This window comes from Polypterus senegalus, chromosome 10 (assembly GCF_016835505.1).
Source record: "Polypterus senegalus isolate Bchr_013 chromosome 10, ASM1683550v1, whole genome shotgun sequence".
NCBI lineage: Eukaryota > Metazoa > Chordata > Cladistia > Polypteriformes > Polypteridae > Polypterus > Polypterus senegalus.
Window position 1 is genome coordinate 22,886,634 of NC_053163.1, and position 17,596 is coordinate 22,904,229.

General features: G+C 37.5%; 1 protein-coding gene across 1 annotated transcript in view; it reads right to left on the reverse strand.

The window, feature by feature from the left end:
* LOC120538131 overlaps nucleotides 1-7,153 on the reverse strand; it is a 38,453-nt gene extending 31,300 nt beyond the window's left edge. Inside the window, exons 1-3 of the mRNA XM_039767565.1 lie at nucleotides 7,061-7,153; nucleotides 6,793-6,976; nucleotides 4,699-4,752 (exon numbers count right to left, since the gene is read on the reverse strand). Of these exons, the coding sequence (XP_039623499.1) occupies nucleotides 4,699-4,752; nucleotides 6,793-6,976; nucleotides 7,061-7,153 (331 nt within the window). The remainder of the gene's footprint in view (nucleotides 1-4,698; nucleotides 4,753-6,792; nucleotides 6,977-7,060) is intronic.
* Between the last annotated feature and the right edge of the window lie 10,443 nt (nucleotides 7,154-17,596).

Here is a 17,596-nt window from a genome sequence, read left to right on the forward strand (position 1 = left end):
CCTTGGATACTGCTGGTTTAACTTTGTGTTGCTCACGGAGTACCAAATGAGACACATTACCTGCATTGTGAGGGAGTGTCAGCTAATGCAGTACAGCCATGTGGTGTGATTCTCTGACACCACATTCTCTGGCTTACAGGATCCTTGTTGTTGAGGGTCTGAGTGGGTGGACCATGCCAAGGGGAGGTCCACATCACTTTTGGCTGCGGCAGATAGATGGTCACTTCCAGGATGGGGGACTGGACCATGTGTCTGCCTGGATCCTGAGCTGTTTTGATGTGTGATGGGTGCGGCAATGCCCTGTACCCATGCAGGCTCCCCAACCTCACCTAACCTGATTTTATTTCCCATTACATTGTTGAACACTGTCGTTACATTGAAAACGTCCATTTAAAATATTTATTGTGCTAAAATCTTATTGGCCTTTCCTATAAATATTAGAATGATAGTGACGTTAACTAAGTATAAGCTGCTTTGATTTCTTGGTAATTAAAAGATTGTAGAGCCAACCAGCTCCTCTAAAATGCCTCATACTGTATGGTCTTCAAACATTGTTTTAATTAGATGTAAAAATCTTGGTAATCATCTTGAATGCCATACTAGCGTACGGCTTATTTTTATAATAAGTGTGCAAATTTAGTTTAAATTTTGCTTTACACTTGCCTGATTAGACACAAAAAATATCTGGAGTGTCCTCCACCCTGTTTTTATTTCTGATGTCAAAAGGATGAAGAATTTAAGAACCAACAGGCTGAAGTCAATTGACTCAGCTGATATATTTAATCAATTACGTGTCTGAAGTTAGGGCCAAAAAAAAAATATTAAAGTCAAAATCTTCAGATTTATTAATATTCATTGCTTTGTTCATGCTCCTTACTCTTCCTCTTTTTTCAATGGGACTTCCTGTCTCTTTAAAGATATCTTGAAACGCATTTGATGCATCCAAAAATGCTAAGAAAGTTGTTTTGTGATATTTTGAAATACAGTACTTGTTTGATATCTAAAAATGGAAAAGATGCAATTTTGAGAAATCTGGAAATGCAGGCTTTTGGGGCACTTGTTTAAGAACACACAAGCTAACACTATTAGAAATGAATCAGTCTTTATTTTTCATAGCTGTGTTATCTGGCATTGCCTTGATATTTAAAAATCTTGACATAAATTTAAAGTTGGAAACACCGATTATGTTTCAGTTAAATATGATCCCAAGTAGTTATGAAATTTGACTCAGCAGTGGGGGTCCGACTACCTGAAGTGGTTATCAGAGTACAATTTCAAATACAACATTGAAACAGAGTTGGGAAAATTATGATGCTGGTGTAAAGGTAAGAGATTACACGTGTGACTACAAACTGCAATAAACAACTTCAGAGACAATATGGCCTTACCTTGGAGGGAGAAATGATAAAAGAGTGAGGGCAACCTCTAAGAAAAGAAAAAACTTAAACATGGAAGGAGAGAGCTGAACTAGATGTAGCAATTGACTGCTTCATGAAAACATGAGATCAAACATTTTTCTTGGCCACCGCTAAAAATTACACAGGATAAGTAATAAAAAAACTGATCCTTTTTAAGCTTCCAGTTGTGATCTGGATTTGTGGGGAATAAATATTTAAACTACAGAATTAGAGGAGCATGGTCATCATTTACAATAGCTTTGTATTTGAAAGAATTAGTTAATCGTAGTAAATTAAAAATCCTTGAGTGATCTTAAGCAACTGTGACATACAGAAAAATAGAAAGAATTTGTAAAATTTAGATAAAGAAATCTCTACGGGTCAGAGAGGTTATTTTTCTTAAAAAACTGAAATGATGTTGTAGTTACAGTTTTTATAAGGTGGTTGTGCTGTTGTGGCCCTAAATCTGTTATTGGCTGGAGTACTCCTTAGTGGCTGCACAAGACAGTTAATTTATCATTTAATTATTAACTAATTAATTATTGGAAAGGCATATGTTGTGTATAATCGTGTGACCTGAACAGAATAAATTCCTGTCAAACTGTAAAGTCCCTGTTGAAATCTGCTTACAACGTTCTTGCTGAGATTTGATTTCCAAAATGTATTTTTCAATGGGTTTTAAGAGACACTAAGGGGGTGTTGTGATGTGAGATTTTGCATATAACTTGATAAATATTTTGTATGTCTTTAATTGTAATTTAGGCAAAGCAATGTAATATTATTGAGAAGCATTCATGTTTACAACCCAAGGAATGGGTCTCTTTGAATTTTATGACAGGATTTGGAGGATGTTTGGGTGAGTGTTTCTCTGCTAAAGTCTTTCAACCCCCGCAAGAAAACCAGGTTACGTTAACATATGGTTTGGGGTAGGTGGCAGGTGTTAAGATGTTCTATTTCCCCCATTGGTCTGAGGTATAGTTGTGCTTGAATGTTTGTGAACCCTTTAGAATTTTCTATATTTCTGCATAAATATGACCTAAAACATCATCAGATCTACACTCATGTCCTAAAAGAAGATAAAGAGAAACCAGTTAAACAAATGAGACAAAAATATTATACTTGGTCATTTATTTATTTAGGAAAATGATTGAATATTACATATTTGTGACTGGCAAAAGTATGTGAACCTCTAGGATTAGCAGTTTGAAGGTGAAATTCGAGTCAGGTGTTTTCAATCAATGGGATGACAATCAGGTGTGAGTGGGCACCCTGTGTTATTTAAAGAACAGGATCTATCAAAGTCTGCTCTTCACAACACGTTTGTGAAAGTGTATCATAGCACAAACAAAGGAGATTTCTGAGGACCTCACAAAAAGAGTTGTTGATGCTCATCAGGCTGGAATAGGTTATAAAACCATCTCTAAAGAGTTTGGACTCCACCAATCCACAGTCAGACAGATTGTGTACAAATGGAGGAAATTCAAGACCATTGTTACCCTCCCCAGGGGTGGTCAACCAACAAAGATCACTCCAAGAGCAAGGTGTGTAATAGTCGGCAAGGTCACAAAGGACCACAGGGTAACTTCTAAGCAACTGAAGGACTCTCTCACATTGGCTAATGTTCATGCTCATGAGTCCACCATCAGGAGAACACTGAACAACAATGGTGTGCATGGTAGGGCTGCAAGGAGAAAGCCACTGCTCTCCAAAAGAAACATTGCTGCTCATCTGCAGTTTGCTAAAGATCACGGGACAAACCAGAAGGCTATTGGAAGAAAGTTTTGTGGACGGATGAGACCAAAATAGAACTTTTTAGTTTAAATGAAAAGCGTTATGTTTGGAGAAAGGAAAACACTGCATTCCAGCATAAGAACCTTATCCCATCTGTGAAACATGGCGGTGGTAGTATCATGGCCAGGATGGCTTGCCTTCATTGATGGAACAATGAATTCTGAATTATATCAGAGAATTCTAAAGGAAAATGTCAGGACATCTGTCCATTAACTGACTCTCAAGAGAAGGTGGGTCATGCAGCAAGACAACAACCCTAAGCACACAAGTTGTTCTACCAAAGAATGGTTAAAGAAGAATACAGTTAATGTTTTGGAATGGCAAAGTCAAAGTCCTGACCTAAAGACAATTGAAATGTGGAAGGACCTGAAGCGAGCAGTTAATGTAAGGAAACCCACCAACATCCCAGAGTTGAAGCTGTTCTGTACGGAGGAATGGGCTAAAATTCCTCCAAGCCTGTGTGCAGGAATGATCAAAAGTTACTGGAAATGTTTAGTTGCAGTTATTGCTGCAAAGGAGGGTGACACCAGATACTGAAAGCAAAGCTTCACATACTTTTGCCACACACAAATATGTAATATTCAATCATTTTCCTTAATAAATAAATGACCAAGTATAATCATATTATAATTGTCTCATTTGTTTAACTGGTTTCTCTTTATCTACTTTTAGGACTTGAGTGAAAATCTGATGATGTTTTAGGTCATATTTATGCAGAAATATAGAAAATTCTAAAGGGTTCACAAACTTTCAAGCACCACTGTATGGCTGTTTGGAATTGGCTTGTATCAGAAGCCTTTAAGTACCATGATGTCCTGTTGTCTCTAGGGGTTGGACAGAGAATCTATAAATCTGCTTGCTCAACCACATTCTATCTCTCTTACTAACATCTGAAAGAAGCATCTGTTACTAACCTCTGATGAAGACAACACAATGAAGAGCACAGCTCAGCAGCCATATTGACCAGGCTTGTGGCCTGTTCTGAAGAAAGCTGAGTACCAATGATGCCTTCATTAGAAACATTAAGTAACAAACAAGTCTGTGTGCCACCTGAAACTACACATCACCATTTATTCAGGTTGTATGATTACCAATATTCAAATGTACTTTACATATTGTTATTATTTATGAATATTATCAATAATACAGTGTTTAAATTGTAACATAACTCCTGCTTGTCTTTTTACTACGTCTAATCACCTGAGGTTACAGATATAGAAGGGAAGGTGGGGATAAGTTATATACAATAATACCTTATAAACAGTGGTAAATCTGTGGGATTAGGCATTCTGACAGAGGCTACATCTTAATAATACTGTACAATAGGGGAAAGTAGAGCAATATTTAATACTCTACCAAGATAAAACAGGGGGACACGGGGAATTATGACTTGTAGATGTCTGGAAGGGAACAATGGAACAGAAAAAATAACACAAAGATGTGTTTTTACTTGAAAATCAGGTAAGACCTTTGAGAGATCTTTGTATTGTGTGAAACAAGGCTTCTGTACCTGACGTCGAATTTGTTTCTTCATTTCCTGCACGTGTGTTCCGATTGCAGTCATCTGTAAAATAACAATTTTTCAGTAAATTACTTTAACCTGTCCATGACAAGATAGTATTGCATTAAGAAAAGCTGAAGAATGTGTTAGGTGACATTCTCATACATTTTACATGCTAAGAAGACACTACAAGTAGATGTCAATAAACAACATAATTCTGAGGTCTCTGAAGAGCTACCTCGTTACTTTTCCATTAGAATGTTTCAATCACGTCCTTCATATCTCATAGGCATGCAAGACACAAATTTGAATGATCAAGTGAAGGCGGGGGAACACAAGTGTACCCTGCAATGAACTTCTACCTGTAGGTTTCTACCTTGTGTTTGATACTGAAACAGGCTCTAGTTCTTTGCGACTATGAAACTGGGTAATGCAGATTAAGTAAACTACTAAATTGATGGAATTTTCGACGTGAAGCAGCAGGTTTTACAGTTAGGCTATGTTCCATCTCCAGCCATCATAAAAAACCTCACGCTATTCCTTTCCATCTGAACTAGTGTGGTGCTGAGGTGTCACCTGTCACATGGTCGCATTTGGGTCCTAATCTGGGATTTGAGGTGGTTTGTCATGTGGTGGGTACAGCAACGCGCTGTATCAGTACCTGCTCATAACATCTTTTTCTCTCTCTATTTTCAATATTTTTATATTGAAAGTCATTATTTAAAGTAGGCTTGTGAAAAACAAGACAGATTGGGTGTTCATTTAATTTGTGTTTTTTGTCCATGTCATTTCCACCTTCTATGTAATACCTGTATTTGGTCCTAAATGTCTGGCCCATAAAAATAAACTGAAGTGTTAGAGTTGTAACAGTTGTTGTGTGCATGTGTGGGGTGTCGTTGGCAGTTTGTGTCTTATCCTAGTCCTGTTAATATTGGAGTGACTGGATTTGTAATGCCAGCCAATGGTTCATGTGGAAGAGAGCACCTGACTCGGAGGGCCAAATAGACTGTAAGGGGAGGAGCTAACCATACCTTTAAAGCCCTGACAAGAGAAAGGTGGAGAAGAAGGGAAGAGAGCAACAGATCAGAAGGAAAATGCAAGATTCCAAAAAATAAAAGTAAGAGGGAAAGCTACACTCTCCGCTGAAGGAAGTCAGGTAAACTCAGGTTCATTTCAGGAAGAATCATTGTCCTTTTGTTCAGGGTAGGATGAAATTATTTGGGAGAGGACCCGATGGGTCACCATAAGGGCTGGTGTATGATAGGAGTTTCCCAAGACATGAGGTACAACTTGGCACATCCTTCATAATAACAGACATGTAAAGGATCATTAATGACTGTGGATATTTAAAGGACTCTTGTTTTCATTCATTCTTTTCTCATAATTGTTATTTGTACATTAATGGTGTATTTTGTTCAGTGTTTTGTTTCATGCTTCATGTGGGTGTGGAAGTGCAGCTGTGTGGTATTATGTATACTGGGGGTTTGTTTGTTTTGTACATTTTCTTATTTATTACTTAATAACTCAACATTTGCTTTCACTGGTGTGCTTCTCTACTTGTGGTGGTCTATCTATCTATCTATCTATCTATCTATCTATCTATCTATCTAGTAGGAAAGTAGTGTTGGTTGCTCATGCCCTAGATAATTTCTTTATTTTTGTATCTCTTTGCTGCTGCTCTAGGTCCGCAGTGCATATTATAATCATGTTGGCTTAGTGAGCGTTACAAAGTGATGTAAAATTATAAACTGTGGTACGCTTGGGTCACATTCTGGATCCAGCACTGTGGGTTCAGTTTGTATATTTTTCTTATGTCAGTGAAGGATGTGTGTGTGTCTGTATGCCATGTCTGGGGTTGGTTCCTGCCTTGTGCCACACGGTGCCACATACGGAATTCAGGTACAGATGTAAAAATATAGATGTATCCATAATAGTCCAACTGACCATTAAATGCTGAATGTAGAATAAGCCAACTGCTTGATAGTCATGCTGTTTAATTTTTTTCTTTTATTGAATATAGAAGTGCTCATACATAATATAATTCTCTTATTTTATCTGATGCCTAATGATATAAATGTACATATCATAAAACAATAAACCTACCTTTAAAAGATTCTAAAAGTTTGTTTTTAAGTTTTGCCAGTTGGGGGTAAAATCTCACAACTTCCTCTTTAAGTACTAATTCCCAGAAGCGATGGACTTTCTTTGGGTTTTTGTCTATCAACCAACACAAAAATGTATAAATAGTGATGATTTTCTCCTTTCTCCCTGTGGTATTAAGTATGCCCTATAAAACAAAAGCAAACAATGCAATCAGTGAGGCTTTTTTTATAAAATTCACAATTATCAGTTCCATATTCAAACAGCTCACCTGATACTTGTCTTCTGGAAGGATGTAATTATCTCTTAACCGGTTTAGCAGTATACGAGGTTCATCTATCAGCGAGATCTCGGTCTTCTTCATGCGGAAAAATGTCTGCAGCTGTCCATCTGTTACCTCATTAATTCCTAGATAATTCAATTAAAAAAATCGGGATGACAATGATCTGAAATTACAAGAAGTTTACTTGTTTCATGGGAGTCAGCACAGAATTATGTGTTAGAATGATAAAAGAAAATGTTAAAAGCATTTGAATGAGAGGGGGCTTCATATAATTATTTTGATATTCAAGAAGTTTGGATGACAGGCAAGTAATCAAGCTGAAGAAGTGGGAGTGCAAGGCACACAATTAATGCCTTGAAGTTATGACTGCCTGAAAAAGAAACCTATCGGTGTTTGGATAAGCCATCCCTTTTACGAAGAGCGGCTGCTTCTTTTATGCAGGGTCGCTATTAAAACGGGGATCCAATAAAGCCCAAAGACAAAGTGCGAAACAAAGACTATTCTGTGGATTGTAGTAAAAGAGTAAACATTTCATTTTTTTTATGTATAATTAAATTTTTTAAAATACTTGCAATCTTTCATGCTTTCCCATTCCTCCTTGGGGGTTTTGTACAATTTGCACTAGAAGAGTTGGAGTGGCATCAGTTAACATTGTGGCATGTGTTTACAGAAGTGTTTCTATCTGGTTTATAAATTCATCTGCAATTAAAGCTCTCCCATTCATGTTAATGATGGCGCTGTTTGGGAGACAATCTACATGTAATTCCCATTGAATGATATTGCAAGGTCTCTTGGAAACTGAAACGCTATCCAAAATACTCTGTAAGGTCTCAGGCATATGATTTACCACCTCCTGGTAAGATTCTAGTTTGTAAATCTGAGCATAATTGAAACATTTAATTTCTATATTATTAAAAGCTGGTCTATAGATCTGTTGAAGATCTGGTTGGGACTGTCCCATATAAGTGGCAGATGGGGTGTCTAGAGATGAGGAAGTTTCGCCTGCAATACTTTGGGTGCTGCCTGTCTGCTGGAAATTAAAGGATAAGCTAGAATCTTTCAAGTCTAACTTATTTCTTGACAAACATGTTATATATGTGTCTGCCATGCAAAGCTGTGTTTTAAAGATAATTGCTTTCTGTAAGTTAAAATATATATATATATATCTTGCCTTCATCTGCGCTTTACATTGCAGTCAAAGCTTAAAACTTGCCAAATGCATCAATTTCTCAAGCAAAGACAGTTGTTGAGTATTAACCCGAGTCTTGTGACTACTCATAAATTATAAAATTGTTTATACATGGCATTTTTGAATAAAAAAATGGCAATAATATTCAAATCAGCCATTTTTAAGAAGACCAGCTGAGCATGGGGCATGGTTTCCACCGACAGACCAAATCACAGTAAACGTTTCATGTCACGTGGTTGATTTTTGTTTAAACTCAATTCTATATTTATATAAGAATTTGGAAAAGCGAGTAGAAAATGTATCCTTACCAAGAGAAAAATAGTACCTGCAGTACAGGATAAAACAAATTTTCAGACCATTTTTGTTGTTACAAACATGTGTCAGAAACACGGAAGGTATGGATCAATACTCGACAAATGTCTGGGCTTGAAAAAATGGAGGTGTTTGGTAAGTTTTTAAGCTTTTTCTCTGTTCCCATATACTCCATTGTAAAATGACAGAGCGGGCATGATTTTCTTTTTAATTTATAGAACGTGATTAACTTTAGAACACAATTTTGGGTAGCAAATACATATACAGTGGTACCTCGGTATACGTCCACTTTGGAATAAGTCCAACTTGGTATACGTCCTGTTTGGATGTGAAAAATTTTGCTTGGTATACGACCTTTGTTTGGAATACGACTCGCGTGCTAGAACACCACACGCTACCCATGTTTACTTCTCTCGAGACAAAGCCACGACTGCCCACGAGCGTCAGTACGCCAGTTGATAGCATTCAGTAATCTCTGTGAATTTTCACATGATTTTGTGTTTTTTTGCGTAAATTTGAATTGATTGTTGAAAAGTATGAAGGTGGCATGTATATCCGGGACTTGGCTGCTGCACACCATAGGCTGAGAACGACGGTATCTACGATTGTGCAAAACAAAGACGTTTTCAAAAAGTAAAGTGAGGTTAAAGTTTCATTTATTTCATCTAATTACTTTTGTATTTATGCATTTTAGTATTAAGCAGTGTTTAAATTATTTCATACAACCCCATCAATGTATAATATGCCAATAACAATAGGAGTTTTTTTCATGGGAACGGATTAATCATTTTCCCTTTATTTCTTATGGGAAAAATTTGTTTGGTGTACGTCCTGTTTGGTATAAGTCAAAGGATCTGGAATGGATTAAGGACGTATACCGAGGTACCATTGTATACCGTGTTTGTGGAGAAATAACTTTGACTTGAAAAATACCAAACCTTTTTTTACATTGTATTTAAATGCTCCGTCTGTGGAAGGGTTGTATGGAAGAATGTTTCAGACAAAATTAAAATAAATAAAAATACTGTGAAATATGACTGTAAATAAATAACATGAAATGTAATTATAAATATTTAAACGGGTCTCGAAATATATTTTTGTGGGTTTAAATATATTTTTGCAGATTATTTCTTTTCGTATTTATTTATGCCACTGATGATATCACACACAATGTGAAATACGACTTGAATATAAAACGATGACTTTCACTCGACAAAACTGAAAGGGTGTTGTGATCTAATTGGTAAATCGTCAGTACAGCGGACTTAATCTTTCGGCCATCAAATACCACATTTATAGCAGACAGTTAATATGCGGGCTCCACCTGATAGATTCAGAGTTTATCGAATTAAAGTCGCCTCTATGCACAGAAATTCTGGGTAGCTTTTTCTTGCACACATATTTGACGTGCACAGTCAGAACTCTGAGCATGCACATGAGCCACAGCAAGGGTCACCAACTCTGGTCCTGGAGGACCACCGTGGCTGCAGGTTTTCATTCTAACCCTTTTCTTAATTACTGACATGTTTTTGCTGCTAATTAGCATACTTTGAACTAATTTGAATTGACTTGCTCTTGAAGACTCAGACCTCTTTATTGTTTCTTTTTCCTTAATTAGCAGCCAAAAAATAATAGGATACAAAATGAGCCAAAACAACTTGTGTCCATCATACAATGTCTGAAAATAAAGAAAAGTGAAGGTCTCAGGAATGCAGATCTGCTCAGGTCCACAAAACATTTCAACAGAAAAGAGAAAATTAACAATTTCAGAAATGTCTGCTAGTGCACCACGAGAGCAGCAACAAGCCACAGAATTAAACTGGTTTAATTAACGACAAGACTCTGCACCTCATTAAGCAGCTGGTTGGAGTGAAATTGGTTGGAGTTTGTGGCCCTGACTTAGTTGGTCTTCTGTTGGCTCCCTCACTTCACATGTCATTTTTGTTTGGGTGCCATTTAAGGAAAGGAATGAAGCAAATCAGAGGAACGATGAAGAAATTCAGGGGAACAAATCTTTAAAAAGCAATTCAATTAGTTAATTAGCAGCACAAACAGGGCACTCATTAAAAAAAAGGGTTAGAATGAAAACCTGCCGCCACGGTGGTCCTCCAGGACCAGAGTTGGTGACCCCTGAGGCACAAGAATCCTAGTCAAGCCAAGCACGTCCATTACACTCTACGGACGATTCAGCAATCAAAAAAAAGCACCCACCAGCGCACACCCTCCTAGCTTTGATGAGTGAAAGTGACAGTTGTAAATTCAAGCTGTACTTCAGGTTGCATTTGGAGGAATATTGAATAAATAAATGGGAACGAAAAGCATATTTTGTGAAACATTTATTTATATACACTCACATTTTATGTTCTTTTTCTTTATTTACTGTCACATTTCACAGTTCTTTCTTTCTTTAGTTATTTATGTCCAAAATATTCCTCCATTCCTTAGGGTCTTTCAATTAAATTATTTAAAACTGAAATTTCAACTTTATCTGATGTAACTACTACTAAAGCAGGCAAAAGACAATCTTAATAGTAAAATTAAGTATCAGTTAACACTTTACTATAAGTCAGGTATGTCATCTTCCAAAGAGGACTAAACTTTGTGAATACTTGTTAAGGCAGGGTCTGTTTTTTCTTTTCTCTTTCCTCCTTTTTCGAGGTCAGCAGCTTGTAGTGAAGCGTTGTCTCCTTGGGGCTGTGCTGATCCACCATCTGCTTGAGGCTGTGCCGGAGTGCAGGTGACTTGAAGCGTTGTGGCACTCAGCGAAGCCCTGGGGTCCTGAAGAGGCACTGAGTCGCCTAACTGAGAGCAGGGATCCTGAGAGCTGCCTTGATGAGAGCCGAAGTCCTGAAGTTGCCCAAAGTTGCCAGATTGAGAAGAGGAAGCTACAGGGACAGAAAGATCATCTTAATTGACTTTCCTAGCTATATCTTTTTTTAGGCTCACCATTGAAAACGCTTACCTTGGGGTACATCTGAATCTGTTTCCCTTATACTAATGTCTATAGTTTGTAGGTCTTCCAAAATTTGTGTTAATTGACCCGGTGATGGAGCATCTGAATAAAATTTAAAAAAAAAAAGATTATTAGTCATTTGAAAATATTACAGCGCTGAACCCTATTTTACGCTTCCAATTAAAAACATGTACCTTGGGATACGTCTATGGAGGTTCCATTGATACTGATGTCAGCACTGCTTAGGTCATTCAGGATCTGTGTTATTAGACCCTGTAATAAAGGGTCTGAATAAATAAAAAGCTGTATTAGATTTTGAAAAAATCTTAACAATTTAAAATGCCTCATGCTTATATATTTTCATCATCATAATACATTATGAAGACTATGTATGGCTGCTGGCTTGTCAGATAAATGAGACTTATGTTTTGGGTAATTATTCATTTGCAAAGAAATGAATAAGAACCATGTGATTCATTCTTAGATAATGATTTAGTTGGACTTTGAAAGATTCAGTGAATGGTATATGCTCAGGGCATTAAATGAGCCATTAAACATGTGCACTAAGTTAAAAGGAAATAATTGTTACAATTTAGAATATAAGGTTTTGTGTGATTAATTTGTTGACTGTACAATGGGATATCAACTGATACGTTAATGTCAATAGTTATAAGAGCAGATTTAAAACCACAAAAGTAATGATGTAGCCAAAGTGCTTTACAATAAAAATATACCATAAATACAAAACAGATACAATAAAACACAATGCAAAAACAGTGTTAATTAAAACAAACCATCAGTATCACTAGAGAACAGAAATGCATCTTCAGTCGAGTTTTAAACAGTTCAATTGAAGGTGACTCCTTAATTAGAGAATTTCAAGAACGAGATGCAGCAGCTGCACAAGCCATGTCACCCTTAGTTCTGCACTTAGTACGAGGGACAACAAGAGACCACTGACCGGTAGATCTAAGCTCTCTGGACGGCTAAAATTCAGATAAATAAGTGGGGCATACCCATGTAGTGATTTATAAACCAGAAGTAAAATTAATTCTGAAACTAACAGACAGCAAGAGTAAAGAGGCTAAGATTGGAGATACAGAATCAAACTTTCTCGCCCCAAGCAAAAAAATGGGCAGCAGCATTCTGGACCAACTGCAACCTTCATATCAGGGATTTACTGATCCCAGAATACAACGAGTTGCACTAATCAAGCCGAGAAAAGATAAAAGCATAAGTGGCTTTCTCAAGATCCCTAGGGGATGAAAAAGGCTTAACACTAGTGCAATAAGTGTGTCTTTAGATTTTTTTCTTATGTATGATTAAAATACTTTTTTAATGTAAGAACGGAAGTGTGGTTTGATAGTCATCAGTCAGTCAGTCATTGTCCAACCTGGTATATCCTAACACAAGGTCATGGGGGGTCTGCTGGACCCAATCCCAGCCAGTACAGGGCAGGAACAAATCCCGGGCAGGGCGTCAGCCCACCATAGGTGGCACACACACACACACACTAGGGGCAGTTTAGGATCGCCAATGCACCTAATCTGCATGTCTTTAGACTATGGGATGAAACCCATGCAGACACGGGGACAACATACAAACTCCATGCAGGGAGGACCTGGGAAACGAACCCAAGTCTCCTTACTGCGAGGCAGCAGCGCTACCCACTGCGCCACTGTGCCACGCTTCATTTGTTTAGGTTTTCTATAATATTTAGATTGGTTGGTGCTGGATTTCCTTTTGATTTCAGTACCAAACATAAATCTTCAGCTTGCTTCTGTTACGGATAACATAGCTTATCCAGCTAACACAAAATTATCTTGTGTTAGGTGATAACAAAGAGCCAACCCAAGAAAGAATCTGATGAGAAGAGCCTTTGGGGCTTTGAGTGCATCTGTGACTGTGCTTATATTTCCTGCTGGACTGGTTAATGGTGCTTCATTGTGCAATATGGAGGTGTGGATCAAGTCTGCAATCCCTGGTTTGGTTAACATACCTGAAGCACCGGTGTCTTCAGCAGCTCTGGTGCCGAGGTCAGGAGGTGCAATATGACTGTTCATTTCTATCTGTGGATGGGTAAGCACTGTTAGCATTTCAAGCATATGTTGCTGAAGTTGATGGATTTCCTTCTTCATTTCAACAATCTCTAAGCGGATTTTTTCCATTGTTGATTCTGCTGTTACCAAAAATAAAAGTTAGAAAATTAAGGAAACATTTTCAACTTACTGTTCTGCGAATGACTTGTGGTTGTTGTGGCCACTTAGTTACATCAACCTGTCCTCAACAAATCCAAAGAAGACAGATTTATCCCCAGAATGTTTCTTTACTATGTGTATTTGCAAGTATTTTATTGTTTTTATTATCAGAAGTCACTGCCTCTATGGAATTTGCACCAGTGGGTGGCCTCTGAAATGCTAGGGGGACACATGGTGTGACAAAGTCATAAAATTCAACTTTAATTAGTATACCTGACAACAGGGCTTTTGGGTACATGTTTGCTACCAATTTGCCCCAACTTGCATTATGTCAATAATAAAAAAGAGATTATACACTTAATGCACATACATTTAGCTATACAGGCTTCGCAAAACAGAGCTTTATTTGGATATCGGGCAAAAAAAAAAAGATCAATAACAAATTTTTTTGGGGAATAAAATGCAAAATGATTTAAAAGATTAGTCTTTATGCAATAGAACACACAAAATAGTCATTAAAAACAAGAAAATGTATAAACAGGACATCTTTCAACCCTGCTTATCTAAGAACAGTCACCGGGCGACTAAAGACCGACGTCAAGTTAGCCTGAAGTTCGGACTTCGAGGCTTCAGATCTCTGACAAGAAGGTAGCGATGTCATTAAAATCAACTACGGAAACAATTTGTTTACAAGGCTTCTCAGTTTCCAGAAATGTTCCTATTTTTTGTAAAAGTCAATAGCTTTTTGTTTGCAATAAAAGTCCAAAATACACAGCAAATTGGCACAAATGTATGGGATACGGCTTGTGAATTTGCCTTTTTTTTTATGGACACGATTATTTTTTAAAATTATATAGAATACTACTTGTGAATTTGTGACAGTCTCTACATATTTTGGGGACGTAATGATTGTTATTATTATTTAATTATATAGAATCGTGAATTTGTGACAGTCTGTAAATTTTTTGGGGACGTAATGATTGTTATTATTATTATTTAATTATATAGAATACTGCTTGTGAATTTGTGACAGTCTTTACATTTTTGTGGACATGATTATTTTAATATTTTTATTATTGTTGTTTAATTTTCTAGAAGACTACTTGTGAATTTTGTGACCACCTTTACCAGGCTGCAGGAATTCAAAAGGCAAAGTATGGCTTGTAAAATGCACACTATTGGCATTGACCTTTAAAATCAGTTTTGGATTGATGTCTGTTTTAGCTCAGTTGACTTTACGTTGGTGCTATTCGTTATTAAAAAAATGTTTATTTTTATTTACATGTATTTTTTAATTAACTTGTGAACTTTGTGACAGCCTTTACATTTTTTGTCAACATCATAATTTTTATTATTTTTTTACAAATCGCATTTTGCCTTTAATCATTGTAAATAAAAATGATCATGTCCACAAAAACATGCAAAGGCTACCGCAAAAGTCACAAGCAGTGTTCTGTAAAATAAAAAATATATAAATATACAAAATTAAAAATAATCATGTCCACAAAAAATGCAAAAGTTCTCACAAAATTCACAAGTAGTATTGTATACTATATATAGTATAGTATATACTGTATAGTATACATTAGTGCAGATTTTATTTGTGTTTTTCATTGTGTTTTAAGAGTTATTTTTTATGTTTACAAAAAACTGGAACATTTCTGGAAAATGGGAACGCTTGAAAAAAATTTGTGTAAAAACGTGATTTTTTTTTTCTCTTTAGGTGTTTTCAGTGACATTTCGATCTTTGCTTCGGAGATATGAAGCCTCAAAGTTCGAATGTCAAACAAACTTCAAACATCAGGTTAACTGTACCTCGGTCTGTGCAGCCTATCCAGAAAATCTTCGGGCTCAAGGCAGGAGCAACATCAGGAACAGGTGCCAGTCCATCGCAAGGTGAACACGCGCGCACACACACACTCTTGCGCGCACGCACACTTGGGCTAGTTTAGCAGTGCCAGTTCACTTATGGCGCTTTTCCACTGCATAGTACGGCACAGCACGGTTCAGTACAGCTCACCTTGGTTCGGCTCAGTTCGGCGCGGTTTGCGTTTCGACTACAGTTTAGTACCGCTTTAGAGTGGGCGGGATTATTCACGTGTCGTTATAGTTGCTCCGCCTCTACTGCCGTGACATCATCGTAAACGCGCCACAAACAAACACACAACAATGGAGCATATCGACGGAATGGTTCTTCTCCTACTCCTGTAGTCGCTCTTCATTTTTTTTAACTTGTCCCTACACTGTAAGTCTGATGGTAGCCATGTGCGCCATGTGCGCCGCTCCTCGGCTACCAACGAGAGGAACGTCTGTACTTCCTCAATAGACCACGAAACAGCCATTTTTGGTTAAAACAAAATGGTGCGTCCGAACCTTCGCTGGCTGTGCTAAAAATCTAGCGGGTCTGTTGTGTCTCGTGTCGCAAGTTTAGTGACGCAGTAATGACGATTTTCTCCGGCCAATCCGTGACCAGCAGAGTTTACACGTCACGTTTTGGTAACGGTTCGGCGCTTGGAACCTCGGCTGAGGTGGTACTAAAAAAAGGACCAGGTACTGTTCCCAGTGGAAAACCCCACAAAAGTGAGCTGAACTGAACTGTGTCGTGCCGTACTATGCAGTGGAAAAGCGCCATTATTCTGCAGGTGTTTCGGTGGCGTCGCTCCTCCTGCATGTTGTTACCAGGGCCGGGACAAGGGTGAGAAAAAAGAGGCACTTGCCCCGGGTGAACAATGAGAAAGAGCGCCAAACTGACGAAAAATGAAAATTAATAAATTGCAAAATAAAAAAAAGAAAAAAGCCAAATTTATGTTGCAATGTTCATCAAATATCTTAAGCAAACTGACGATTTGCATTGGACTCCCTCGCTCGATACATTCGTGTTGCTAATTGATTTGAAAAATGAGCAATCATTTCAATGCGCTGAAATTTAAAGCATATTGAAACAAATTAATTTTTAATTCTTATGTATGTTATCACATGGAATTTAATATTGCAAGAAGTTGATAAAATAAAGCTTTGCAATCAAAAACGATACTAGAATTAAAGCTTCACGGTTAATAGAATGATTATCTAATTTCTTGCAGCAAATGTGAGACACCATATGGGAAAATATTTTTTCTAAGAGTGAAAATTTGGCTTCAGAAATGGAATTGTCTACAGATTTTGAAAACAATCGAAGAACAATCCTCCGGTGCTGTGGTTTCCTCCCACAGTCCAAAGACTGGCGATCCTAAATTGTGTGCTTGGTGTGTGGGTGTGTGTGCCCTGCGGTGGGCTGGCACCCTGCCTGGGGTATGTTTCCTGCCTTGCACCCTGTGTTGGCTGGGATTGGCTCCAGCAGACCCCCGTGACCCTGTAATTAGTTTATAGCGGGTTGGATGATGGATGGATGGATAGTAATAAAAAAAACAATATACATAGGGGTGCAAATTTATCCTCCTGCCTCAGGTGAAAATCCCTCTAGCCCCGGCTGTGGTTGTTACTCTAAATTACCTTGGCGGATCTAAAACTCCGTCCTGCAAGCCAAGAGGCGCCACCACTTTTAAACTAATTATAAAAGACTTATTACAAACATTGTGACTGACGCATTAAATTAATAAATAATAGTAATACTTAGACTGGTGCAGCACAGAAGACTCAGGCAAAGTAAAACTAAACAATCAGCACAGCAACAGGACTGAAACAGTTTGAGTACATTGCTATATAACAGCATACAAGCATTGTCTACGGCAGTATATAAAAACCAGAAAAGCAAATGCCAATGCAATGTGTACACTACAGTCTAATAATATCTACAAATCATGAGTACATCAATGCTGATTTTACTGCAAAGGAATTGACTTACATTTCAGTATTTATTTCGATGTTTGTTT